Source organism: Podarcis cretensis (assembly GCF_951804945.1).
Source record: "Podarcis cretensis genome assembly, chromosome: Z".
Taxonomy (NCBI): Eukaryota; Metazoa; Chordata; class Lepidosauria; order Squamata; family Lacertidae; genus Podarcis; species Podarcis cretensis.
In genome coordinates this window covers 15,937,050-15,963,236 of record NC_137184.1, presented here as the reverse complement: position 1 = coordinate 15,963,236, position 26,187 = coordinate 15,937,050, and the positions used below count along the sequence as shown (strand labels likewise).

The following is a 26,187-nucleotide window of genomic DNA, read 5'->3' as shown; positions in this document are numbered from 1 at the left end:
ACTTTCTGCCATCAAGGTTGTGTCATCTGCATATCTGAGGTTGTTGATATTTCTTCCGGCAATCTTAATTCCGGCTAGGGATTCATCCAGCCCAGCCTTTCGCATGATGAATTTTGCATATAAGTTAAATAAGCAGGGAAACACTATACAGCCTTGTCGTACTCCTTTCCCAATTTTGATCCAATCAGTTGTTCCATATCCAGTTCTAACTGTAGCTTCTTGTCCCACATAGAGATTTCTCAGGAGACAGATGAGGTGATCAGGCACTCCCATTTCTTTAAGAACTTGCCATAGTTTGCTGTGGTCGACACAGTCAAATGCTTTTGCGTAGTCAATGAAGCAGAAGTATATATTTTTCTGGAACTCTCTTGCTTTCTCCATAATCCAACGCATGTTTGCAATTTGCTCTCTGGTTCCTCTGCCCCTTCGAAATCCAGCTTGCACTTCTGGGAGTTCTCAGTCCACATACTGCTTAAGCCTGCCTTGTAGAATTTTAAGCATAACCTTCATGGATCGCTGCCTTGCCATGGTGAAGGGACTTGAATAACTCAGAGAAGCTATGAGCTATGCTGTGCAGGGCCACCCAAGATGGACAGGTCATAGTGGAGAGTTTTGACCAAACGTGATCCACGTGGAGCAGGAACCGGCAAGCCACTCCAGTATCCCTGCCAAGAACATGGACAAAGAAAACAGGCATAGAAAAGTTATGATGCTGGAAGATGAGCCCCTCAGGTTGGAAGGCATCCAACATGCTACTGAGGAAGAGTGGAGGACAAGGACAAGTAGATTCAGAGCTGATGAAGCGGCTGGGCCAAAGCTGAAAGGTTGCTCAGTTGCGGATATGCCTGGAAGCGAAAGGAAAGTCCAATGCTGTAAAGAAAAATATTGCATAGGAACCTGGAATGTAAGAACCATGAACCTTGGCAAGTTGGATGTGATCAAAAATGAGATGGCAAGAATAAATATTGATATCTTGGGCATCAGTGAACTAAAATGGACAGGAATGGGCAAATTCAGTTCGGAAGACCATCATATCTACTACTGTGGGCAAGAATCCCGTAAAAGAAATGGAGTGGCCCTCATAGTCAACAAAAGAGTGGCGACAGCTATACTGGGATGCAATCTCAAAAATGATAGAATGATCTCGATACGAATCCAAGGCAGACCTTTTTACATCACAGTAATCCAAGTTTATGCACCAACTACTGGTGCTGAAGAAACTGAAATTGACCAATTCTAAAAAGACTTACAACATCTTCTAGAAATGACACCAAAGAAGAATGTTCTTCTCATTATAGGGGATTGGAATGCTAAAGTAGGGAGTCAAGAGATAAAAGGAACAATGGGCAAGTTTGGCCTTGGAATTCAAAACAAGGCAAAGCAAAGGCTAATAGACTTCTGCCAAGAGAACAAGCTGGTCATAACAAACACTCTTTTCCAACAACACAAGAGACGACTCTACACATGGGGTATAATATACAAAAAGTTTTAACTGGATTCTGATAAATGTGCAATTAACTGTTACTTGTTTGAAGTTTATTAGGCTATTATGTTCCTTGGTGGGTTGTGCAAACTTCTGTTCTGTAGGCTTGGGGGCACTGGGGAACCAAGAGGCAAAACCTGAAAGACAGTTGCTCAGTGCTTTCTCCAGATCGGAAGTCCTTTAGGGTGAAGGATGGTAGCTCAGCGGTAAAGCACCTGTTCTGCATGCCAAAGATCCCAGGTTCAAGCATCAGCTTGCAAGGGAGGTGAAAAATAATAAAAAGGTTTTTTCAGCTATGTTTGAAGCAAGAGGAAGAACAAGCAAATAGTAGGTCCCTTGCATGGAAAAGAGGGAGAAATGACAGAGAGAAGGCAGAACTACTCAACATCTATTTTGCCCCTATTGTCACCCAAAAGGAAAACAGTGCCCAACCTGCTGACAGCAGAATAAAGGATGCCAGGAGGAAGCTGCAGCCCAATTTAAGAAACGAGGTGGTCAGGGAACACCTAGCTAATTTAAATGAATTCAAATCTCCAGAGCCTGATGAGCTGCACCCAAGAGTACTAAAGGAGCTTGCAGATGTAATCTCAGAGCCTCTGTTTATAATATTCGAAAATTATTGAAGAGCAGGTGAGGTCCCTGAAGGCTGGAGGTGGGAAAATGTTTGCATCTTCAAAAAGGGAAAAGTAGAAGACCCAGGTAACTACTGACCAGTCAGCTTGACATCAATACCAGGAACATCCTAAAACAGTCAGTCAGTCTGTGAGCACTTAGAAACTTATGCTTTTATTACTAAGACCCAGGATGGGTTTCTCAACAAGAAGTAATGCCAGACAAATATTATTTTGTTGATAGTCACAAGCTTAGTGAGTAATGGGAATGCTGTGGATGTAGTGTGTCTTGATTTCAGTAAGGCTTTTGACACGTTCCCCATGATATTCTTGTGAAAAAGTTGGCAAAATGTTGTCTGGGTGAGGATAATGGTTCGGTGGACTTGTAGCTGATTGACCAAACCCTAATGATTCAACATCCTGGGGGAAGTCACAAATGGGGTACCACATGGTTCTGTCCTGGGCCCGTTGTAGTTCAACATCTTAACTAATGACTTGGATAAAGGAATTGAGGGGATATTCATCCAATATGCAATGACATAAAACTGGGATGGTAACCAATGTCACTGAGGACAGAATTGAGTCAAGATGACCGTACCAGATTGGAGACCTGGGTCAAAACTAACAAAATGAATTTCAGCAGGGACAAATGTAAGGCTCTACACTTAAGACACCAAGAACCAGCTACACAGATATAAGATGGGGGACACCTGGATTGCCAGTACATGTGAAAAGGATATAGTAGACCACAAGTCAACAGTGTGATGCAGCAACATTTGTTTTTTAATGCTATTCTAGGTTGCATCAACATAAGTATAGTTTCTTGATCAAGGGAAGTACCGGTAATAGTCCTGCTCTAATCTCCTTTGGTCAGACCCTAGCTGGAGTAATGTGTCCAGTTCTGGACATCACAATTTAAGGATACTGTCAAGCTAGAATGTGTGCAGAGGAAAATGACAAGATTACCAAGGGTCTGGAAACAGCCTTATGAGGAATAGTTGAGAGTTGGATATGTTTAGCCTAAAAGAGACTGATAAGGCAATCTTCCAGGCTGTCAGATGGAGCAAGCTTGTTTTCTCCTGCCCTGGAGGGAGAGACCCAAACCAATGGCTTCAAGTTACAAGGACAATTCTGACTAAACACCAGGAAGTACTTTCTGATGGCAAGAGCTGTTTGACTATGGAACAGACTCCCGTGAGACTTCCAATAGCCTGGACTGTCTGTGGAATGTAAACACAGTCCTGTGCCTGCAAGCAGCTGCACAGTGAGAAACTAACAAGGTAGACTCCCTCTCCTTCCTTCCTTGGAGGTTTTTAAACAGAGGGTTGGATGACCACCTGCCATGGTTGCTTTAGTTGAGATTCCCAATTTGCAGCGGGGTGGACTAGATGCCTCTCAGGGTCCCTTCCAACCCTACCATTCTATGTGGTCCCATGCTTCTGCGATGTCGCATCAGTCAAAGCAGTTTTAGAGCATCCCTTTTTTTTGTAAAACCACAAGAAATGGCCAGGAAGCAGCATTGTATCAAGTAGCAGAGGCATTCACACTTCTTCAGTCTCCCATTAGTTATCTCAGCTGACTGGAAAGCTCTCGACAGTCCAAACAGGCAATACTAAGGTAGATAGTCAGGCTTGCTATATACACATAACCCTATATTCATAAAATGCTTCTCTATGTTGTGCATGGTTTTTCTGTGCAAAAATAAAAAAATAAACTTTAACACAACACTGAGCAGTTCAGTGTTGCCATCATCTACAACTGTGCACAAGCAGCAGCCAGCTCATCACTCCTCTTGCTTACGCAGCCCTTCCCCTAGTGAAAATGTTACCTTTTGCCCTAGGCTATTTTCTACACATGCTCCTCTACTCTCTATCCAGGCAAGCAAGAAGCATTAGCAGATTCTGCACACATTCCAGCTGTGTAGCTTTTTATAATGCTAAACCTCCCTTCTTTTAATTACTTTTGAGATCAGGATGAATTACGACTGGAGTTATCTGTCTGCCAATTAATTTTCACCCAGAATGCGAACTGATGGCCGGCATAAGAAGGCACTAACTAACAGGCTGAAAAATAAAACAGATAGCCTGTCTTACTTATTTGTGATTAAGAAAGATTATAAACTATTAAGAATGTGGGAGGCAGATGATGATGGGAGACTATCTCCACACAGGTGCCTGGAGGAGTGAAACGAACAATCAAATTATGCTGCTGGAGTAGAATGAAACCATTGACACATCAAGAAACATACTGAGATGGCAGAGAAAGGATCCTGTGTGCAAATTGGAGTGAACTCAGCGGAAAAAGCTACCAAGCCTCTGGCAATTCTTCTGGAAGAAGAGTGGAAAGAACTTTCCCCCCCTAAATTAAGCTGGGAAATGGGATTGGAAGATATTGAACTGGGTACAAATTAATGAACACACAATAAATTATGGATTATTCTAATAATGGGTGTTGGAATTTCTTTGGAGAGAAATTCATCATAGAGTACCAGAGGAAAGACTGTTCTTGACATTTAGCAACATAAAAAAAAACCTTTGGAAATTTTTTGTAAAAAAAAAAATTGTGTGGAAAGGAAAATGAATGAACTTGAGATGTCAAGAGGTTGAAGATTGGGAAAACGCTGTCTAGTAGATTGAGGAACAGCTGCATATGATCCTGGTGTGAATACTTTTAATATTTTGAATAATCTTTATACAGTATACATAATTGACAGATGGAGAATTGGAAATCCTTTCTTTCTATTTACTGTGTTTTCTATTTTTCATTCTTCTACCCACTTTACTCTTAGTTTTTTGATGTCCTCTAATCATGCTTTCAAGAGTCAAGTGTGCACGAGGGGCTTGTTTCAGGAAAAGGAAAACAGCTATGTTGCTAATCATATAACTTACTTTCAAGAGTTTTCTTCCCATCAACGTAATATTGATTAGTCCTAATGGTACTAACTTCCATACTGAGAAAGCAAACTAAAGGGGTGGGGTCGAACATGTTTTTATTTCATTTTTCCAGTGAAGACTATTAGCCCCCTTGTGTACACATTAAGTTTTATTGTAACAAAGCAACTTGTACACTTTTGAACATTCAGAACTGAGCAACTTTCTTTTTCCAGTAAAACAAAATTCTTTTGAAAAAACAAAACAAAGAACAAAATTACAATAGAGAATGTGAAATCCAAATAAAGTCCTACAGGTTCTGCTGATTCTCCATCAAGTGGCAGGGCTCAACTGTAAAAAAAAATCTCCTAAGTGTCATATTTTAAACTGCAAGGATGTTTATTGGGATTAAACATGCCAAAGGAGACGTATTGTTTTGTTCAAATGCCCCTTTAACCCACCCCAACATCTGAAACCCACCCTTGCTTACATTGTCTATAACCCCCTCCTTTTTTAAGCTTTTTTTTAATTAAAAAACAAGAGTAGACAGATACATGTTGGTAAATGCTGTCCATATTCACATAGAGACACAGTGTAATCTCTGAGCCCAATATACAGAGAAAGGAGGAAAAAGCTAGATTCTATGCACTACTACACAGGGGCCTAGCACTCTTCAGCTTCCAGCAGAGTGAAGGGAGGAGAAGGTTCTTTCTTCCCCACAGAACACAGTGTGTTGATTTTATTAAAAGTTTTTGTTTTGTTTTGTTTAGAAAGAGGAAGTGGGGAGGGTAACAAAATGAGTAAAGATTTCATTTCCACCAAATGCTGCTTGATATTTTCTGCAAAATTATTTGTGAACCATGGTGAAGAGGAGAGGAAAAAAAGACCTCAGGAGAACAAGGCGACTGAGCACGAAAAGGATGGGGGGGGGGGAGAATAGACAGCAACTTGCTCCCAGGGACTGGAGATGGGGGAAACGGGGAGGAAAGAGGGTGGTTGGAATCTGTCAGTGTTCAGTCATCTTCTCCTTCATCCTCCTGTTGAAAGAAATGCAACATTTAAACACACTGTTAAGTAATCACCACAAGAATCCAAATTTCATACCATCCATTCCCTCCCCACTTTTACTTTTCAGGAGAGGCTCTACCACACTCTTTTCTGCTCTACTTCTACATCACAAGGCAAAACTGCTATCCTGACGATGCTTGCTAAGGGGCCTATCCTAATAAACACACTGAACAAGCTTCTGCTCCTGTACTGTTCAAAGCACTGATCTTCCACATGAAGGGGAGATCCTTCAAATTACAGCTACTTAACCCAAGTCACTCAAGACTACGGCATGCAGAGAAGATGCCATGGCAAAGATGACTGGTTCTGCTCTTCCTAAGCCTATTTACAAGCCATTGCTAAATGGCAAGTGTCATTCCAACCTCTCCTTCTTCTCCCTCGTCATCATCTTCATCTTCTTCGCCCTCATCTTCGTCACCTTCCTCATCAATGTCCTCCAAGCCTTCTTCCTCCTCCTCATCATCGTCATCTTCCTCTCCCTCACCTTCTTCATCATCCATATCAGGAACCTTATTTGAAAAACAATAAAACATTAGCATGTTTATCTTAAATTACTCAACTCCACCCCCCCCCCGAAGCATGATGCAAATTCATTTAAAGACTCTTACCAAGTAGTACTGTAATGGGTTCGGCCAGATGTCATCTTTAATGACCTCGCCTAGTTCATCGGCACCAGCATCAGAATGGTCAGTGAACCAGGTGAAGAAGCTCTCCGGTTCTTCATGCTGCCTCTTTCTGCTGGCCTTGTTTTGTGACTGACTTGAGCGCTTTGTCAGATCCTTACAAAAATTAAATAAATAAATAAATAAATAAATAAAGGCAACAGAAACATCAAAACTTCCTTCTGAAAGTGAGTTTTTCCACTGAAAAGATACTCAGATTGCTAATCTGTCATCTTTATTCAGAAACTGTGAAGTACTGGACCACTTACTGAACAAGATTATGGAGCAGCAGCAGCATCAAACTGCTTTTGATATTCCCCACCAAATTCAGAGAAAACGTAATTTAGGAGCACAAGATGAACTGTCCATTCTGAAGTAATTCTACTTCCACAGCACTTTAACAGATAAGGCTTCCTCATAAAGAACCCTGAGAACTGTAGTTTGTTAAGGATCTCCCAACTCTCAGCACCCTTAAGGGTTCTTTACATGGTGTAGCTGTGGTGCAACACTCTCAACATGGCAGAGAATTCCAGATTGTTGAATGAAACAGACCTTTTCATTAGGAATATCCCACGGGTACAACTGTACTTTTTCAGCAGGGACACATCCCCTTGCGGACAACCTAGACACAGCAGGCTACATCCCAGCAACACAAAAATTAGAGGTTTCTACAAACACACCTCCCTTTCCCTTCAGGCAAGCAAGTGGAATTATCATAGCTTAGGGAAACATCCCAGGCTGTCATGCTAAAGAAGCAGGTGAATTAGGCCATTCCAGTTTCTTTAGTGTTATTTCTGGTTCTTTCCATTAAAGCATCGGCTGGGTGGGATGGGGAGAGAGGAAAGATTCCAACAGATTTGCATCTAATATGAATCTTCAGACAAGTTTAGGCCACAGAAGTAGAAGACATAACAACTGAATTACTAAAATCCAACTTCTAAGCCTCCTCAAGTATCTTTATGGAGTTGTTCGGAGCCAACCTGATTACATTCAGGTTCAGATCCTCAGTCATGACACTGAATGGGTGACCTTAGGTCAGTCACTCTCACAGCCTAACCTTCTTCACAAGGTTGTTGTGAAGACAGAGGGGAGTAACTATGTACGTCACTGTGCTCCCTTGAGGAAGAGCAGGATAAGGATGGAATAAATAAATAAACTAAAACAATTAGTTTTTAATATCTTTATATGCTTTTCTCTTTTCCATCTCCCAGCAGTACCATGCTGTTTTGCAAATTAACCATCTCCCTTCACACTACACAAAAGGGTTGTGCCCAACCAAGTTGTACTCACAGAAGACCCATGGAATGCACCTAATTGAATCGTCATTCATTTCAATGGGTCTACTTAAAGTATAACTAATACTGGATATAACCCATAGGTTGGCATCCACATGCATTATTTGCTTCCAAAAGTTCTCAGAGCAATCTAAGAAGCTCATAAATTCCATCCTCTGAAACACCAGATCACATAAAATCCATCAGATACAACCATGCTTTGTTTCACCCATGCAAGGAGGAAAAAGAGTCTGGAGAAGACGCTGCTAGTGTCTGGGATCAACTATCCCACAAAACCAACAGGGATTCAAAGAAATCTGCAGCTACGTACCTTTCCAGATTTCCATTTGATTTCACTTGATTTTGATGATGGGTCCCCACTCTCATTCAGATGAAACTCTTTGGAGAGCATCTTGTTTTCAAAATATGGATTCTCATCAAAATACTGCAGTCAAGAGAATATAAGGTCAATACATGGCATAGATATTTCAAAGCACGGCCTCAAGGAGCACTAGGCTGTTCTCCCAGCCATCCACAAACGTGGTAAGGAAGGTGCAGCACACCTTTACTTACAAAATCTATTCTGTAACCTGATTTGATGTCTTCAAACTCTGTCACTTCCACCCTGGTCAAATAATGCAGCGCTTCTTCATCTTCTTCTCCCAACAGTGCAGATACTATCAGAGAATTACAAAGTTTCCATCACATGTGCGTTTTACATATTCATCAGCAGAAGCATCACCACCCTACAGAATTTTATTTCCTAACCTGCTCTGAAACATATATTGCTGCCGGGTTCTCCAACTTCATTCACATTACGGAAATCAACTAATATAAACTCAGTTCTAGTAAATTATTTCTGACTTGTTTTTACAGAAGGCTGAGGTCTGAAGCTAAAGTGAAGTGGGCTGCATCTGACAACAAACCTCTCCCTGCCACAATCCCCTCCCCACCAGGAACTTCTTCAGAGATTCCACTGATGGAAGCTGTGCTTTCACCTCAACAACACTGCTCAATATAGCCAAATAATACAAAAGAAAGCCAATGTTTAGGAATCTGAATAACAGGTTTTGCATTAGAGAAAGAGTGCATCTGCAATGTTTTTCATAGGCTGTCATCTTGTTGTTACTGTTATTATCTTTAGTTATATCTGCCTTTTTCCCAGTCCAAGACTCAAGGTGGCTTACAAAGATAAAACAGTACAAGCTAAAAACATAGAAAAGACAATTAATAAAATCTAAGTAAACACCGATAAAAATAGAAAAAGGTTCATTAACAACACAGTCCAGAACAAAAAAAAAATGTTGGATAGGATATTCAGTATCACAAGTCACTTTGAAAAATTAGTACAAGTTAATTTATAAAACAAATATTTAGAATTTATAGACTTTAATGTACCTTGTGGGTGGTTGACAAATGTTGTTACCCAAAAGTTCGGGATTTTGGCGATCAATTCTGACCTCTTCTGGAAGAATGGTTGGCGGAGTTTGTTGTACTTCTGTTCTACTTTCAAAATTTCCTCACTGGCCTGTTCATTCAGTCTATAGCAAAGACAAGATCCAAACAAAATGGGAGATCCAAAGTGTAGGGGAAGTAACAAAGCAGCATGACATTTCACAGCAGATTTGGGGGGGGGGGAATAGAACACTAAGTAGCAGGATTAGTTTATTTCAATCTCTAACAACCTGAAAGTTTAATCTGAAACCAATGGGACCAGGTCATTGATGCACTGTTAAATAATTTTGTCCAAATAAGTAGCTATCTATCCTTCCAGATCAGAGCCCAATATGGACCCTCGTGTTACATACCGTCCTCCTTACAAATGCTTCGGGTAACGAGCTCCACTAACCCAGAAGTAGATGCCCCTAGTTGCAAACTTTGCCCTGAGATGTGAGCGAAGTCGTGCGCCAGCGGCGCAGCACCAGCAGCAGGAGACCCCATTAGCGAAAGAATGCCTCATGTTAAGAATGGCTTCGGCTTAAGAATGGACCTCCAGAACGAATTAATTTTGTAACCAGAGGGACCACTGTATCTGAATGATGATGAATTCAATTGTAGAGCTGTAAACATTCTCAAGTGGCATTAAATGAGTCAAATGCACCCTATTACCATATTGCACAGCATCTCCCATATATAGATCTGAGTTTTAACTCTGGTTAATAGATGTGGTTGGACTACAACTCCCATCATTCCTAGCCATCACGGCCTGTGATCAAGGACGATATGAGTTGTAGTTCATTAACATCTGGGGACCCAAGGTTCAGAAAGGCCACTAGCTCAGAAAACTCAGTTTGCCCCACGTGATTGCTGACAGTAGGTATGCACAAAAGGAATGAAAAATGAAACAAATCAACGTTCATTCATTTTTCAACACCTATGAACCAGGTGCATTGTTTCACACTTAAGAAATACCATTAATGGTCTTTGTAAAATCCACAGAGAGGAGGAGCAATTTGCAGGTTGCCTCTCTGGCTGCTGGGGTGGGTGGGGGGCTTGATTTCCTTCCCCTTCCACACCCATAGCTGGCATCTTATTAAGCAGCATTGGCTCACATCACTTATGAAAATCTCTGTCCAAAATATACGAACTTCTTACTGCTACCAGCAGTTTCCTTTTCAACTTTTGTATTTAATAGATGAAATCCAAATAAGCACAGCTCATGTTTTCAAGTTTCAAAGTACATTCCAGCTGCCTTATTTTATAAATCTTTATAAGCAAATTACTAAATAGCAGACAAAAAGCTTTTATCAGCTATGTTGTTTGGTAAACCTACATTATTATATAACACAAGCATTGAGATGCTTGTTAATATATTCTGAATAAACATATAACACCATCTGGGTTACCTGTCTATTTCATTCTGTACTTCATCAATATGTTCAATTGCTTCCTGCTGCTCTTTGTCTGGAAAAAAAAGTGCCTCAAGTCAGATTCTAATTAGCAACACAATAAACACATGTAATGCTTGTTCTCAATATTGTGGATGGAATTTTGATCTATATTGTTTCTCTATCTGCTTTGCTTTTGACTGTGTATTCATTTGCACATGCTTTCTCCCACATACACTGAACATGCATTTTAACAAGAAAACATTCCATTTCCGTTCTTAGGCTCCAAATCTATGCACTTAAATAGGAAGTTGAGAAGATGGTTTTTAAAATAAACAAATCAGACAAACCTATTCCTAAGTATAAATTCACACAGTACTGTGCTGAAAGAATTTGATCCAAAATCTGAGCCCCACAGGGTCTGTGGGTGGAAAGAACTGCTCTCATGTATTTACAAGATTGTTTTCAATCTATACTTCTAATCTTGCAACTATTCTCACCTGGTGGGACCCATGAGATGGTTACTTTGCTTCTACATCTCTCACCTGGCCCATCATACAGCCAATAGACTTTAAGAATGTTCATGCCACAAGTTGTTGAACTAATCAACCCATCAGTTTCATTTAATTGAAAAAAGCTATGTAATAAAGAGCACACCTGAGAACACATTAATTTCCTGGATCACCATTTTTAAGGCAATAAAAAAACCCTGTTGAGCAAGTGAACACGCCACACTGTTTCCTTTAAAAGAAACAATGCTTATTGTCTAGTGTGCTTTCAGACAGAGTGAAAGAGTGGGAAGCAGCCTATTTAAAAACCCAGATGGCGGGATTCCACGGACCTGTTAGTCTAGCCTGCATTATTTGGAGACAAATGGGCTTTCCAAAACCTGGGATGAGGGGAACCCCAACCTCCCCTTGGCATAAGGAAGCCTGCTATTCCAGGACCCTTTCTTTGGGAACATGGCACAATGAATTTTGCACGACATGCTTTATGTGCAGCGTGGCTTGCTGGCGTGCAGCTGCAGGCAATGAAAGCAGGATCACCTTAAAACTCATCCCAGCAAGAAAATCTTTTTTTAAAAAAAGGCGGCTGCAGACGGCGGTAGAAGCAACACGTGCGCAGAGTAACGGACGCTGGGCACTCTTTTGAGGGTTGGTCCCTGCCAGACAATTGTGTTTCCTTTTTACAAGCAGAAACGTTTAAAGGGTGGGGAGTGCCCCGTTTCTCTCAAATACAATGAAAACATGAATTCATTTTTTAAAGAAATCTGCAGTTGGGCATCTGTAGGTGCGTATATACATATACAGTATAAATGATTTGGGGGCGGAGATCAAGCCACGAGTTTCGGGTTTGATCTGAGCCGCCGAAGCCATGGCACAGCTGCACGTGGTGGGAAGTTGCGACCCCTCAAACTGCAGGAGGGAAGCCGCCGCTTTGTAGTAAAAAGGACACCCACAAAACGCGCTCCTCTCCTCCTCCGCCTCCAAAGTACAAAACCTTCTTCCGAGCTGCTGCAAGGCAAAAGCCATGCGTTGCAGGGAAGGCAATCATGGCGGCAAGCAAAAGCGGGGGGCGGGAAAGAAAGAAAGCACGGCTGGAGCGCGGCCGGGGAGGATATATTCTCTGCGTGCGAGGAAGCGATATAAAAGGGATCGGAAGCGAAGAGCGAGGCCTTCTGCTGCTGTTGCCGCCGCCAGAGAGGCGGGAAGAAGAAAGCAGCCAAGGGCGCAAGGAGAGCGAGCGGGCGAGAGCGCGCCGCGCGGGAGACAAAAGGGGCGCTTTAACATGGCCTCCCTCCCTCGCTTGGACTCAGCCGCCGCCGCGGCCTGCACATCCGGCCCACACGAGCGAGGCCCCCCTCCGCTCGAAGGCGCGCTTCCCTTCCCGCCTCCGGTGGCGGCCGCTGCTGCTGCTGCTGCTGGAGAAGATGGCGGCTGCGGAGGGGGCAAAGGAGAAGAGCCTCGGCGTGTGCATCTCTTCCCTCCCACCTCCGGGTCCCGCCCGCCATTCCCGCGCGCCACACAAGACCCCCTTTCGCCCCCGCCTCCGGCACCCGCACCTGAGATCTCGTCGGCCCCGTCGTGGTTGGAGTTGAGCTCCTTCTTGCTGACTTTGGCCGGCGGCGCCGACATGTTGGGAGCTAGAAGAGGCGGGGAAAGAGAGGGGAGAGACAGGCAGGCAGGCAAGGACTGAGAGAGCAGAGCAGCAGCGCAGCCTCGCCTCAGACCGGGCTTAGCTGGAGCTGCCTCTGCTCCTCCTCCTCCTGGGTCTTCCTATGCGTGGGAGAAGACGGGGTGGCGGCAGAGCCTGGGCTCCCCTCACGCTATCTCCACACAGCGAGAGCCTCCGCCTCCTCCTCCTCCTCCTCTGCCGCCTCCTCCTGGTTCTGGCGAGGGGAAAGCGAGTTGCGCGCAGGCGCGCAGATTGGTTTTTATCGCTCCTTTCCCGCGGCCGCCACCAGAGGGATAGTAGAATCGAAATACGCATGCGCACTGGGGACTTTTTCTTCCTCCCGCCCCCTCGCTTACTCCTGTGCGCGTGTGTGAGTGGCCGCGCAAGCGCAGGCGCGTCCCTGCGCCTAGAGAACGCGGGTGAGCCAAAGGCACATGCGCAGAAGCTCCAATGTTGCTTTTCCCCCAACGGGTGAGAGAAAACCGAGCTTACTGCGCAGGCGCCTTTACTCTTCTCCCCACCTTCATCATAGAAAAGAACGTAAGGATGTAGCTCCCTCCTCCCTATCAGGTAGCGAAAGAATTCTCTTGCGCAAGCGCATACGCTCTCTGTGCATGGGACGTACAGAGGATAACTGCCCACGGAGGGGCTACGGATAGCAGGAGAGGGTTGACAAAGCGCAGGCGCAGAAATACCCTCCTCTATAGGCACAGGTTTTAAAAGATGGGCAACAACTTAAACGCAGGGGCGGATGTGTCGGCTTTAATCCCGCCTCCTCTTCGGATGCTGCTTTGTCGCCATGGATGTGCGTCTATAAGTTAATATTTGCATATGTATAAATAGGAGTGGGCGCGGCCTTGAATGGAGTTATGTTGGAGAAGCGAAAATAGAACGGTGGTCCCTGCGCATGCACAGACATGTCACATAAAATTTTTATTTTTCTAAGCACTGACTGGCGCCCAAAAGAGAGCCATGCGCTCTCCAAGGAATTTTCCTAGCAGTGTAATAATATAGGCTATATTGCAACTACTTTTTTGTTTGCCTTCCCTACTTTATACTGAAATCCTGCCTTTTCTCCCAGAAGCTCAACTTTTTATTTATTTAAAAGCGTTTTAACAGGGATGCCATATCTCCAAAAGTGAACTAAATAAATATACTGCTTAACATTTCAAAAATCTCTTAAGTGGCATACTGTGAAACAAAATAATACATCCTGAAAATGAAAACACTGCCTAAAACCAATAAATCAATAAATATACAACTTGATTTAAGAAATCTCTAAAGCGGTGTAAAGTCTAAAGAAGCTGTCATTAAAATAAAAAACCCTAAAACCTAATATACAGTAATACTTTTTTTAAAAGTATATCTTTATTAATTTAAAATAAATACATTTATGGGAAAACAGACAAACGAACAAATAAACAAACCTACTGTAATCAAACAAACAAATAATGAAGAAATCAAACAAACAACCACAATATAAGAAACAACAAAACTAGTATAACTAACGTCATTTATACTCCCGATACTGAAATCAATTATAAAACTTATAAAGAAAGAAATTAAAAATGTCTTCCAATTAATCTAACTGTACTTTATCTATCAATTACCTTATACCACACAGTTGCATATTTCTTATATAGTATTTTTATCTCCCTACTATCTTATATTTATACAATACAAGGATCAGTCTAGTTCTGCCAAGATGTTTCCTTTTATACCATAGTTTTTAAAGTATTCTTTAAAGATTCTCCACTCGTTGTAGACTTTTTGTTTTGGTTGGCCTCTTATCCTTCCTGTCACCTTCGCTAGCTGCAGATATTCTACCATTAGGTTTTGCCAGTCTGCCGTATTGGGTATTATTGTATTTTTCCAATTTCTTGCTACTAAAATTTTGGCTGCCGTTATCCCGTACATGAACAATGTTCTTTTTGATTTCCCTATTTCTTTTAGCAGGGTGCTTAATAAAAATATTTCTGGCCTTTTTTAAGTGTAAATTTAAATAGTTTTTAAAGTTCTTCATATATATTATTCCAAAATACACAAATGTCTGTACACTTAAACCACATATGCAAATAAGACCCAATTTCTCTGTTACATCTCCAACATATAAGGTGATCTATTCTTATACATTTTAGCAAGTTTTTCTGGAGTTTGGTGCCATCTGTACATCATCTTCATTGTGTTTTTCTTGAGATTATAACAGGCCATTAATTTTGCATCTTCCCGCCATAATTTTTCCCATTGTTCCATGTAAATATTATAACCCAGATCTTGTGCCCATCTCACCATTACGGTTTTCACTTCTTCTTCCTTTACCTCCCATTCTAATAGGAGGTCGTATACCCACGAGATATATTTTCCTTTACTTTGTATCAATTCTTTTTCAAATTTTGATGTTTCTTTTGCAAGTCCTGCTTTCTTATCAATTATTAATCTTTGATGTATTTGAAAATATTGCAGCCAATCTGTTAAATGCCCATTAATTTCTTCATATTTTTTCAGTGTAGGCTCCTCCTCCTGTCCTAATAATAATCGGTACATAAAACAAATTCAGAGATTTCAAGCATGCAGAAACAGGCAGGGAAAGCCTGAGGACAGCTTGCGCTAAATGTTTTACAAATTGGCATTTCCCAGCCTGTGGGTCACAACCTGCAAGTGGGTTGCAAATCCTGTGCAAGTGGTCATGGGCTTTACAATTTATGCTTTGATTCCTCATGTAATTGTAAAACTTGCAGTTAAAGTGCACGAAACTGATGGCAGCCAAATCCATGTGACAATAAATCAATTAATCACCATGTCAAGATGATTTAGACTTGAGAAACACTATTATAATTGTTATGAGAATTATAAGGTCTAAGATATAAAATAAATGTTCATAAATGTACCAGGCAAACACATACATAAATATATAAACTGCAGGAAAACAGTGCTAAAGCCATTTTGAGTCTTTCAGTGACCTCAAATATTCCTCTGCAGTTTGGATGGAAATAGGAAAAGCCTCCCCATTGTCTCTGTGCTCACAAATCCTGCCTTAAGGGCACATTTGTGTATGAATAGGGTGACACTGTGACCAGGACTCAGGAATTAAATATTTATCATCACAAAAGAATGGCCAGGCTGTCCAGGTAAACCCATTAACAGGTATCCTGGCAGATAGGATTTCTGCTGTAGACAGACATACATCCTGTGATGTATGTATGATGTTTTGGGGGGTGGTCTTGAGCTACAGGGTGGATAATTTCAAAAGTCTATGTAAGGGTTTGCACACCATTGTTCAGGGTTCTCCTCCCTCCTGCATGTGGTGAGTGGGGACCCTGTTGCAACCCTTTAATAAAGATCAGGCTTACTAGCCACTTTGCTTCTCAATATACTCTGGTTGTCCTCTGTTATTTTCTCCTAAGGACTCTATATGGGCTCTAGGATACCCCATAAGGGAAAATGAGCATTTTTTTTCTTATAACAGCAATGTAATAAAAATATTGCTTCTTACCCCTAAATTTCACTCTTGAGCAGTGATGAGTAGCAAGATCTCTTTCGTATCCTTCAGATATATGAAAGAATGCCTCCTTCCATACCAATCTGGGAACTGAGATTTGCAAAACAGGCCCTATTTGCAGTTCCATCTTCTGCTGAAGTTCAATGCATGGGCACTCCTGGGAGGGCCTTCTTAGTGGTAGTTCCACACTTATGGGATGTTTCCTTTGCCATTTGCTTTATCTTTAACAACCAGCAGCCTCTTATCCAGCATTGCTAATAGTCAAATAAATAACAACAAAATCAGTACAGTTTTGAATACAGTGGTTAAAATCCATGCAGTTTAGACAGGTTCAGTCCACTATCTTGATTCAAAACGGCATCCAGTTGTATCTAAATATAGACCAAGAAAACCCTGCTATTTGATCTCAAGAATCATTATGCAAAAATTTGTTAAAATCATTGCAGTTTTGGAAGATTTAGTCTTGATTCAAAATGGCACCCAGTTGTATCCAAACATAGACATAAAACTGTCCTTTGATCTCAGGAGCCATCATATAAAATATGCTTATGGTATGTTACATCTAAATCTTATATCTAAAATCACTTTCTCAAATATCATCAAAATGTGTGGTGTAGTGCTTCAAGTGTTGGACTGGGACCTTGGGAGACCAGGGTTCAAATTTCTACTCAGCCATGAAGTTCACTGGATCACTGATTATCTCTCTGCCTCACCTGTCTCACAGGGTTGTGGTGAGGATGAGGAAATGAGAAGTGTGCATGCTACCATGAGCTCCTTGGAGGAAAGGTAGGGTATTAAATGGTAAACAAATAATAAAAAATAAATATTATATAAATCCAACCCCCCAAGCAAACAAAGGAAAGAGTGTCAGATAAACCAATCCTTACTTGGTGTAGCAAAAGTCTGCATAAATAGAAAAATCTTCACTAACCCCAAACGGGCACAGAAGAATAGCTGTTTGAACCTCAAGGAGCAAAGTATTGCAGAATGTGCACAGCCAACTGAATGCTATTTTTTTCCATTTCATTTTATTTAACAAAATGTAAATACTGATTAATTGTAGTAAAGCCTCTTAAGTGGTGTATTAAAAATATAAAAATGATCAATTAAAACAGCTAAAAAAACAAAAAAACTTAAGGTTAATTAAAAGGCTGTAGTCTATGTTAGACCTACTCAGAGTAGACCAATTGAATTTAATGGGCATGACTAAAGTAGGTCCATTAATTTAAGCAGGTTTACTCTTAAGTGAAAAAAAACCATAAAACTAGCAACCCAACAGTGAAGGTGAAAAACATTTATTTTGTATATTAACGGCAAGCATTTTAAGATTGTTTTAAATTGTCTTTCATGGTCATTTTTGTAAGTAATACAGGTGTTGTAACAGTGATGATGTCCTCATCACTACAGAGGAAGCTCGCCAATCATTTACCTCAGTTGGGCCTAAAATAGCTCCCTCAATGCTAACTGTGACAGGGAACTTTTGGATAAACAGGGTTAAAATTTACTTAAAAGTAGGATAAAGACACGGATTTCAGCATAAAGTACAGTGGTACCTCGGGTTAAGAACTTAATTTGTTCTGGTGGTCCGTTCTTAACCTGAAACTGTTCTTAACCTGAAGCACCACTTTAGCTACCGTAATGTAGCCTCCTGCTGCTGCTGTGCCGCCACACGATTTCTATTCTCATCCTGAAGCAAAGTTCTTAACCCGAGGTACTGTTTCTGGGTTAGTGGAGTCTGTAACCTGAAGCATCTGTAACCTGAAGTGTCTGTAAACCCGAGGTACCACTGTAATTAATGAAATACTAATGTTAGTGATGGCGAGCCAAGTAGTTGAGGTAGAATGTGAAGTGGCAGAGGTTCACAAAATGGCCACCAATTTGAAAAACAAGTTGGAAACTACTAAGAGGAAAGAAAATAAGGGAGGAAGAGAGATGTTTGGGGTGTACACAAGGAAATCATCCTGTTTTCCCAGGTGTGATAAGGAAAACAATCTTAAAAAAAATAAATATTTTTTTAATAACCAGTCACATTGTTCCCCCTGCATGCATGATGGCTGATAGTCGGCAGTCTGAAAACGGATAGGTGCAATGTCTTGCTGGACTTTAGCAGGGAAAATTGAGGGCGACTGAATTGAAAGCTCTACAATGGCTGTTTTTAATCTAGCCGAGACCAACAAAACAAATAGAGCTTGTGACACAAATTTTAAGGTGCACACATAGCGGACACATGCTCCACAGAAAACCAATCCTTCACCCTTCAAAAAAATTTTCCCTGAAAATAAAATGACTTTTTGGTTCACAGGGCAATTCTGAAGCTCATCTTGACTCTCTTCATGTCCCCAAAGATGTTCTCTGCTGTAGAAGGAAGTATATTGGAAAAACCTTTCTCAACAGTTCTTTTCATTTGCAAACTCCTCCAAATACATAAAACATCTCTCATGAATAGGGGAGGTCTATAACAATAGACTCAAGAACTGAGGTATTACCATTTCCAAATAAGGGCCTAGACTGTCCAGAATAAGGCAATCAGCAAACACTATCAGGTGTCTTGACAGACAGGAGACAGGTCACACTGTCAGGCTTGGGAATTCTCCTCCCCACCCCCATCCCTTGGCAGCAAGAAGTAGAGAAAACAAAGTAGAGTCCTTTTTTTAATGAGTTTATTCATTCATAATAGCGAGAGACAAGAATGCAGTATGCCCTGATAATGACGTAATGACGTTGTTCCAACTGAGCTCCTCCTACCTCCTCTCTGGCAACAGCATTTCCCCTTACAGTGGCCACTCATGGTCAATTGTCTCTGAGTCCTTTGTTCCTGTACTCTTAAGAAATGCCAATTTCTGGGAGAAGGGAGTCAGAAATATTCTCCAGTGACAACGTGTCTCTTTCTGTTTGATGCTTTTGGATGATCTTTGAGTAAGGGGCTGGGCAATTTAAAAGTTGTTACAGTGGTACCTCAGTTCTCACATGTCTCTGTTGATGAATGTTTTGGAACCCGAACGATGAAAACCCAGAAGTAAATGCTTCTGTTTTTGAACGTGCCTTGTAAGTCGAATGGCTTTCGCTGCGTGTTTTTCAATTTTTGCATTTGCAGCCAGCCCTTTGCACCTTGGAATATTTCAGAACTCGAACAGTCTTCTGGGATTATGTTCGAGAACCAAGGTACCACTGTACATACATCTGGGTTCTCACCTCCTTGCAAGGCGGGGAGGGAGAGGAACTCTTTTGAAACAGACTTTAAAGATCTGCCTTGCTTTGGCTGCTTCCTGCCTCTAGTCTTTCTTCTCTGTCCGATAATTAACTTAGGGGATACTGGGTCACTTGATGGGGAGTTGGGCTGTAAATACTAACCCCAAATTTTTATTATATCAAGCTGGATGCACTATTTCACTAATGACATGCTGCAGGGGGGGGGGAAACAACCAGTCCTCTACCAGTTATGTTTAAAAGGGAAAAACCCAAAATGCTGAAAGGGACAAACTCCCGCTTTCAGTACACACCGTAGCCTGAAAATAACATCCTCTTCACCTGTTATCCTGGAGGATGTAGGTCCCTTCTGCTGTCTTAGGGTCAAGCCACACACTGCAATAAGCACACTTACTCTCCAAAAGTATACTTAAATTTCATTCTTGGAGAAAAAGCAGCTGTACAGTGGTACCTTGGGTTACAGATGCTTCAGGTTACAGATGCTTCATTTTACAGACTCCACTAACCCATAAATAGTACCTCAGGTTAAGAACTTTGCTTCAGGATGAGAACAGAAATCGCGCGGCGGCAGCAGGAGGCCCCATTAGCTAAAGTGGTACCTCAGGTTAAGAACAGTTTCAGGTTAAGAACGGACCTCCAGAACGAATAAAGTTCTTAACCCAAGGTACCACTGTACATTATTAAGTCACTGCTAGCTTGTCATCCTGAGTTGGTAAATCATATAGACTAGTGCTTCCCAATTCACTAAGTACTATGGACCTCCTGTTTTTCAAAAACCAAGCCATGGACCCCCTACTTTTGAACATTTAGATATCTCTGTGGTAGTTTTTGTTATGTGAATGGTGCCACAGCCCCCCTTGGTGGGTTATGCAGACCCCCTGCGAACAACTAGTTGGGAACCACTGATATATGCCAATAGGCTTTTTAAATCAAGATGCTAAAATATTTACAGCAATCTTTACTGCAAGGCTTAACATATTTATTTCCTCCTGCATCGCAGCTGATCCAATCCCCAGGCTACTAAATGTCATCCGTGACAGCAAAAGCAAAAATTTACCACTAGTAGTCGTATTGCTTGATGCATGTAAAATTGCCAAAATGAATCAACTGGCAGTTCCTATAAGTGTTGATGTAAAAAATGAACATGGGACAGTATTTCATGGCTTCTATCATGAGATTATACAAAAACTCATATGCTCAAATCAGGATGAGTGGCATAGATTCTAAAGCTTTCCCACTGCAAGGGGAGTAGGTGCGACATGGATGGTATCTATCGCCCATCTTATTGAACCATTCCAGTGCCGGATTTAAAGGTAAAGGTAAAGGTACCCCTGCCCGTACGGGCCAGTCTTGACAGACTCTGGAGTTGTGCGCCCATCTCACTTAAGAGGCCAGGGGCCAGCGCTGTCCGGAGACACTTCCGGGTCACGTGGCCAGCGTGACATCGCTGCTCTGGCGAGCCAGAGCCGCACACGGAAACGCCGTTTACCTTCCCGCTGGTAAGCGGTCCCTATTTATCTACTTGCACCCGGAGGTGCTTAGCTAAACAAGCTATAGCAATAAGAGAGCCAGTGTGGTGTAGTGGTTAAGAGCGGTAGACTCCTAATCTGGTTCAACCGGGTTCGCGTCTCCACTCCTCCACATGCAGCTGCTGGGTGACCTTGGGCTAGTCATACTTCTCTGAAGTCTCTTAGCCCCATTCACCTCACAGAGTGTTTGTTGTGGGGGAGGAAGGGAAAGGAGAATGTTAGCCACTTTGAGACTCCTTCGGGTAGTAATAAAGCGGGATATCAAATCCAAACTCTTCTTCTTCTTCTTCTTCTTCTTCTTCTTCTTCTTCTTCTTCTTCTAGCAGAGGTCAGCAAGGTTTATCTTGCCTGGGCTGGATCGGTCCAGTGGATATCCCTCCATGGGCTGGATTGCGCCCGAGCCTGCAATTTTCAGTGTCTGTGTCTGCACAGAGGCAATTTTTGGCGCTGCGGAAGCGAGTCCCCACGCTGTGCTGTTGCAGTTTAGCGCAGCACGCGAGCAGGCAACTCGGTTCGGGGGCAGCTCATGAGTCAGTCAAACAACCTCTGCAGGCTGCTTCCGGCCCATGGGCCTTAGGTTGCTGACCCCTGAGCTATAGCTTAAGCCCCACTGTCTTGGGCCCCCGAAAAAATTTAAAGGAAAAAAAACCTGGATGTACATTTCCAAAATATAAGATAAAAAATAAATAAAATAAAACCTACATAAAGCAACAGTGTTTTGTGTTGTATAGGCTCCTATGATATAAGGAATGGGCCCCACCTGCTAGCCTGCTCCCTAAAATATCACTGGTTTGCTCATTTCTATATACAGTGGTACCTTGGTTCTCAAACTTAATCCCTTACAGAAGTCTATTCCAAAACCAAAGCGTTCCAAAACCAAAGCGTGCTTTCCCATAAAAAGGAATGCAAAACAGATTACTCCGTTCCAGACTTTTAAGAACAAACCTTAAAACAGCAATTCAACAATGAATCATGATAAAATTATACAATTGAATGGGTATTGGGTAGATGCATTTATAAAATCAGACCTGTTAAATAATTTTTTGATGTACAGGCATGCATAGTATTTGTATTATTTATGAATGTGACATATTACTAGAAATACCGTCTTTTACACTCACTAAGTGTAACAGGGTACAAAGGTCTGCTGTCCCAATGAACAGTGTAGACTACAATGGTGATATTGATATTATATTTAAAAAATGCATTGTATGAACTACAGTTGCATTGTATAGGTTATAACACTTAATTTCATATTGTCAGGGGCTCAGGAGCAGAGGCACAGGGAAGAGAGGAGATGGAGAGCGAAGGGGAAGAATCCGAGGGGAGCGTAGGAGAAGAGGACAGTGGACCGAGGGATTCCATGAGCCTCTCCAGCGAATCGGAAGATTCACAGAAGGGGGCGCCAGTGGCCAGGGGTAGGGGGTTCCCAAGGGGAATGCCCCAGGGGCAAGGGGACAGCAGGGACTCCCAGAGCAGTAGCTGGAAATCAGGACCAGCTTCCCCACCAGAGCAGAGTGGGGGGGAAGAGTCCCAGGATTCCCCACCAGGGGCCAGTGCATTCCCCACCAGGGAGAGAAGATAAGGCAGGGCTGACCACGCCTCCATCAGAAAGTCGGACAACGGAGGAGAGGTCAGATCCGGCCAGTGTCCCGGAAGAGGGAAGCAGTGACCGAAGCAGTGTGACGGTTAGGAGAAAGGTCACTGGGCTGGCGCGAGAGGCAGGTTCAAATGTACAGGAGCGCGGGACAGCAGAGAATGAGGATTGGGAACCGGGTCCTAAAGCCCGCCGGAGGGAGGGGGAGGAGCTAAGCGACTCAGCGTCGGAAGAGTCCAGAAAGGGCAATGCCCCAGCGGGTAGGAGGACCCAGAGGAGGAGAGAGCAGCGTAAAAGGTGGAGCAGGGCTAGGATCTTAAACTGGTGTCATAGGGGAGGAGACTCAGACGGGACTTCGCCGATCTAGGGTTTAAGACGTAGGGCTGCACGCTGTGGCTTTGAAATGGAAACTGAACTTCAGTAAAGACTTTTGTACATTACTACAGCCTAGCGTTGGTCCTCTGTGAGCTGGGACCTAGAGGCAGCTCTGACACATATGAATAAAGCTATTTATCATTATGAGTCGTTTGCATCACATATTTACACCTATCATTATTTCATGTTATAGCAAGTTTCTAGAGACTAGATGATTAGTCTTTGTAAACTGTGTTCCTAAAGGAACTTTTGTTCTTGCCCAATGCCAATGTGTTTGCAGTATTAAGTTTATGAATGAAATATCATTTCAAGTTAGAGCCGAATAATTATTTCACTATGAATATACTTCTTCATAATTGTATTTCAGTTCAACAATGACTTTGATAAAATACATCTTTTGTGATGTGCAAATGACTTGAGATACCTATGAGGTCCATCATAGAGCATATATTCAACACACAAAAAACCCAGCGACAATTTGTTGTTGACAAAGAACAGCTGGACATATAAAGGGCCCCATTACCTTCAGTAGGTTAGGGCCACATCAAACTTAAATCTGGCCCTGCGCACTGCCTCACCTCTTCCTCCCAAGAAGTCCCAGGGCAGGTGAGTTTCTGACAGTGGGCAAATCCAGAGTTGTCTGGCTTCTTGCCCCAGCTTGGGCGGCAGCACTTTGGGGGCATCTGGTTGGCTCTGGATGTCAGGGGTCCTCAAGGAGGAAGACCTTTGTGGCTTCCCGAGGAGGGAAGGGCAGTTTGGCAGGGCTGGAGCAGCCACTTCACTGGCAAGGGGGGCAAGAGGGGCATATTGCAGTCAGGGCTGGCAGGACTGAATGAGATGAATCTGAGGTTTGACTTGCTACAAGGCAGCCTCCTCTGGCCCCCTATCCAGTTCCCTCGGCTCTCTGGGAGAAGCTTGCATTCTTTTGCAGGCTGCAATTTTAAGAGAAGCAAATAAACTAAAATATGTTTGAAAATTGCTTGTCCGGAAGCAGCCTTTAAATCCTCCTCTTCAGCTTCATGTTAAGGGACAAAGCAAAACAAAAGTTGATATTTATGGGTGAATTTTGGCAATATTTAATTATTATTACCATCATCATTTCACAAAGCCATTGCAAAAGAACGAGAGTGCAGCCATTCTGGGTGGCATTCCTAGCGAGTCAATGGATCTTTGTAGAAGGCGACATTAAAGTGCAACATGTATTGTTCTAAAGAGGCACAAAGAACGAAAACAAGTAATACAATCATAATATTCTAATAACGTATTGGCCCGAATATAACACACATCCGCAAATAAGCCACACCTTTAAAATTGAAGGCTTATTTGTGGGCGTGGCCTGCCTCCCGGTACTGCCGCATCCTGGCACTACCTTCCCAAGCTGGCGGCGCCCCCCCCCCCCATTCAGAGCAGTAGTGCTGGGAGGCGGGTGTGCAGCGCTTGGTTCCAAATATAAGCTGCATTTTAACTTTTCACAGCCGGAATTGGGGGGGGGGGAGTGTGGCTTATATTCTGGCCAAGACGGTATCATGCAATCATATCATTCCACAAGCAATCATGATACAATGGTACCTTGGGTTAAGTACTTAATTTGTTCTGGAGGTTTGTTCTTAACCTGAAACTGTTCTTAACCTGAAGCACCACTTTAGCTAATGTTGCCTGCTGCTGCTGCTGCTGCTGCCGCGCTGCCAGAGCACGTATTCTGTTCTCATCCTGAAGCAAAGTTCTTAACCTGAGGTACTATTTCTGGGTTAGCAGAGTCTGTAACCTGAAGCGTATGTAACCTGAAGCGTATGTAACCCGAGGTACCACTGTATAGGCTTCATGAAATCATGATTTTGTGATATCATGCAATCATGATTGCATGAAGTAATGAATTCGTGAAACCACATTTCATATCATAGTGTGAGATCAAGATATCATTATTGTGTGGCCACGATTCGTGAAATCATGATTCTGTGGCATTGTGGCACGAAATCATGGTATCATGCTTTCTTGATTGTATATCACGACTGTGTGATATCACGAAATATTATGCAATTGTGATATACAAGGGGTGTGTGTGCTGTTACAGGAGAGGTACTGTATTGGCCCGAATATAAGACACACCCACAAATAAGCTGCACCTTTAACATTGAAGGCTTATTTGCAGGTGCGGCCCGCCTCCCGGTACTATTGCCCTGAACGGGGGGCGGGGGGCGGCCAACGCTGGCGCTCGGTTCCGAGCACACTGCGCACCCACCTCTTGGTACTACCGCCTCCCAGCACGATCTCCCCAAGGCATAGCCGGCTGCCTCTGCCTCCCCCATTCAGGGCGGTAGTGTCGGGAGGCGGGCACACAGCGCTTGGTTCCGAATATAAACTGCACTTAACTTTTCACAGCTGGAATTTGAAAAAAACCCTGAGGTTTATATTCAGGACAGTACGGTAATACCTCTGGTGGGGACATGTCATGCTCCTTCTGGAGTAGTTTGTCACTTTTGGTCCTCACCCTGCACTGCACTCTTACCTGTGGCTCCTAGAAGCTGTCAGCATGCGACAGCAGCCACATCTGAAAATCACTTTGGATGGCTGGCTAAGCCAGGTGAGAGCAGCTGATGGCTCTCTAACCCTCAGTGAGTTAGAGACTTCCCCTGCATGTAAAGACAGGCTCAGGCAGATTGAGCGGACAAGACCAATAACAGATCCAATGGTCAAGACAACAGTATCTGCATGTGCTGTTGAGGGAGAACAAAATGCATTGCCTTTAGTTTCATTGTTGACTTCCGTGGTTTGTTTCAGGGAACTTGTCGCAAAACTGAGAGCCCACCGTGATTTTTACAGCAGTTTGCTAGAATACAGCTGAAGCCACAGCTACACCGCATAGATAGAGCAATAGCCTTTGCTGGAATGACCAAGAAGTTGTAGAAAGAGGAAGTGGGCCCATTTCTTCCCCTTCTTTCTTCTCTAGCATTGCTGCATTTTTTATTAAAGCTGCAATACCTGTATTAATGAAAGAACTAAGCAATTCTG

General features: G+C 42.7%; 1 protein-coding gene across 3 annotated transcripts; it reads right to left on the bottom strand.

The window, feature by feature from the left end:
• Positions 1-5,118: 5,118 nt before the first annotated feature.
• Positions 5,119-16,724, bottom strand: SET (SET nuclear proto-oncogene). Of its 3 annotated transcripts, none has more exons than XM_079961480.1 (8): positions 16,465-16,724; positions 10,815-10,872; positions 9,367-9,509; positions 8,542-8,645; positions 8,300-8,413; positions 6,641-6,811; positions 6,395-6,541; positions 5,119-6,001 (listed from the first exon to the last, which is right to left on the bottom strand). In XM_079961480.1, exons 1-8 carry the CDS (start codon positions 16,595-16,597, stop codon positions 5,978-5,980), a joined length of 894 nt encoding a protein of 297 aa, XP_079817606.1. In that variant the 5' UTR covers positions 16,598-16,724; the 3' UTR covers positions 5,119-5,977. The 3 variants fall into 3 exon arrangements, with proteins under 3 accessions (XP_079817606.1, XP_079817608.1, XP_079817607.1); XM_079961482.1 differs by having other exon boundaries at positions 6,451-6,541; XM_079961481.1 differs by lacking the exon at positions 16,465-16,724 and adding an exon at positions 12,859-13,198.
• Between the last annotated feature and the right edge of the window lie 9,463 nt (positions 16,725-26,187).

What these genes read in the sequence shown, in the direction of transcription:
- SET (XM_079961480.1), bottom strand. Translation starts at nt 16,597, where the DNA reads ATGGAACTGCAAATAGGGCCTGTTTTGCAAATCTCAGTTCCCAGATTG. An exon ending in GTACAGAATGAAATAGACAG is followed by an intron (nt 9,510 to 10,814) that starts GTAACCCAGATG and finishes TCTTTGCTATAG; the next exon opens with ACTGAATGAACAGGCCAGTG. An exon ending in TCAAATGGAAATCTGGAAAG is followed by an intron (nt 6,812 to 8,299) that starts GTACGTAGCTGC and finishes AATTTTTGTAAG; the next exon opens with GATCTGACAAAGCGCTCAAG.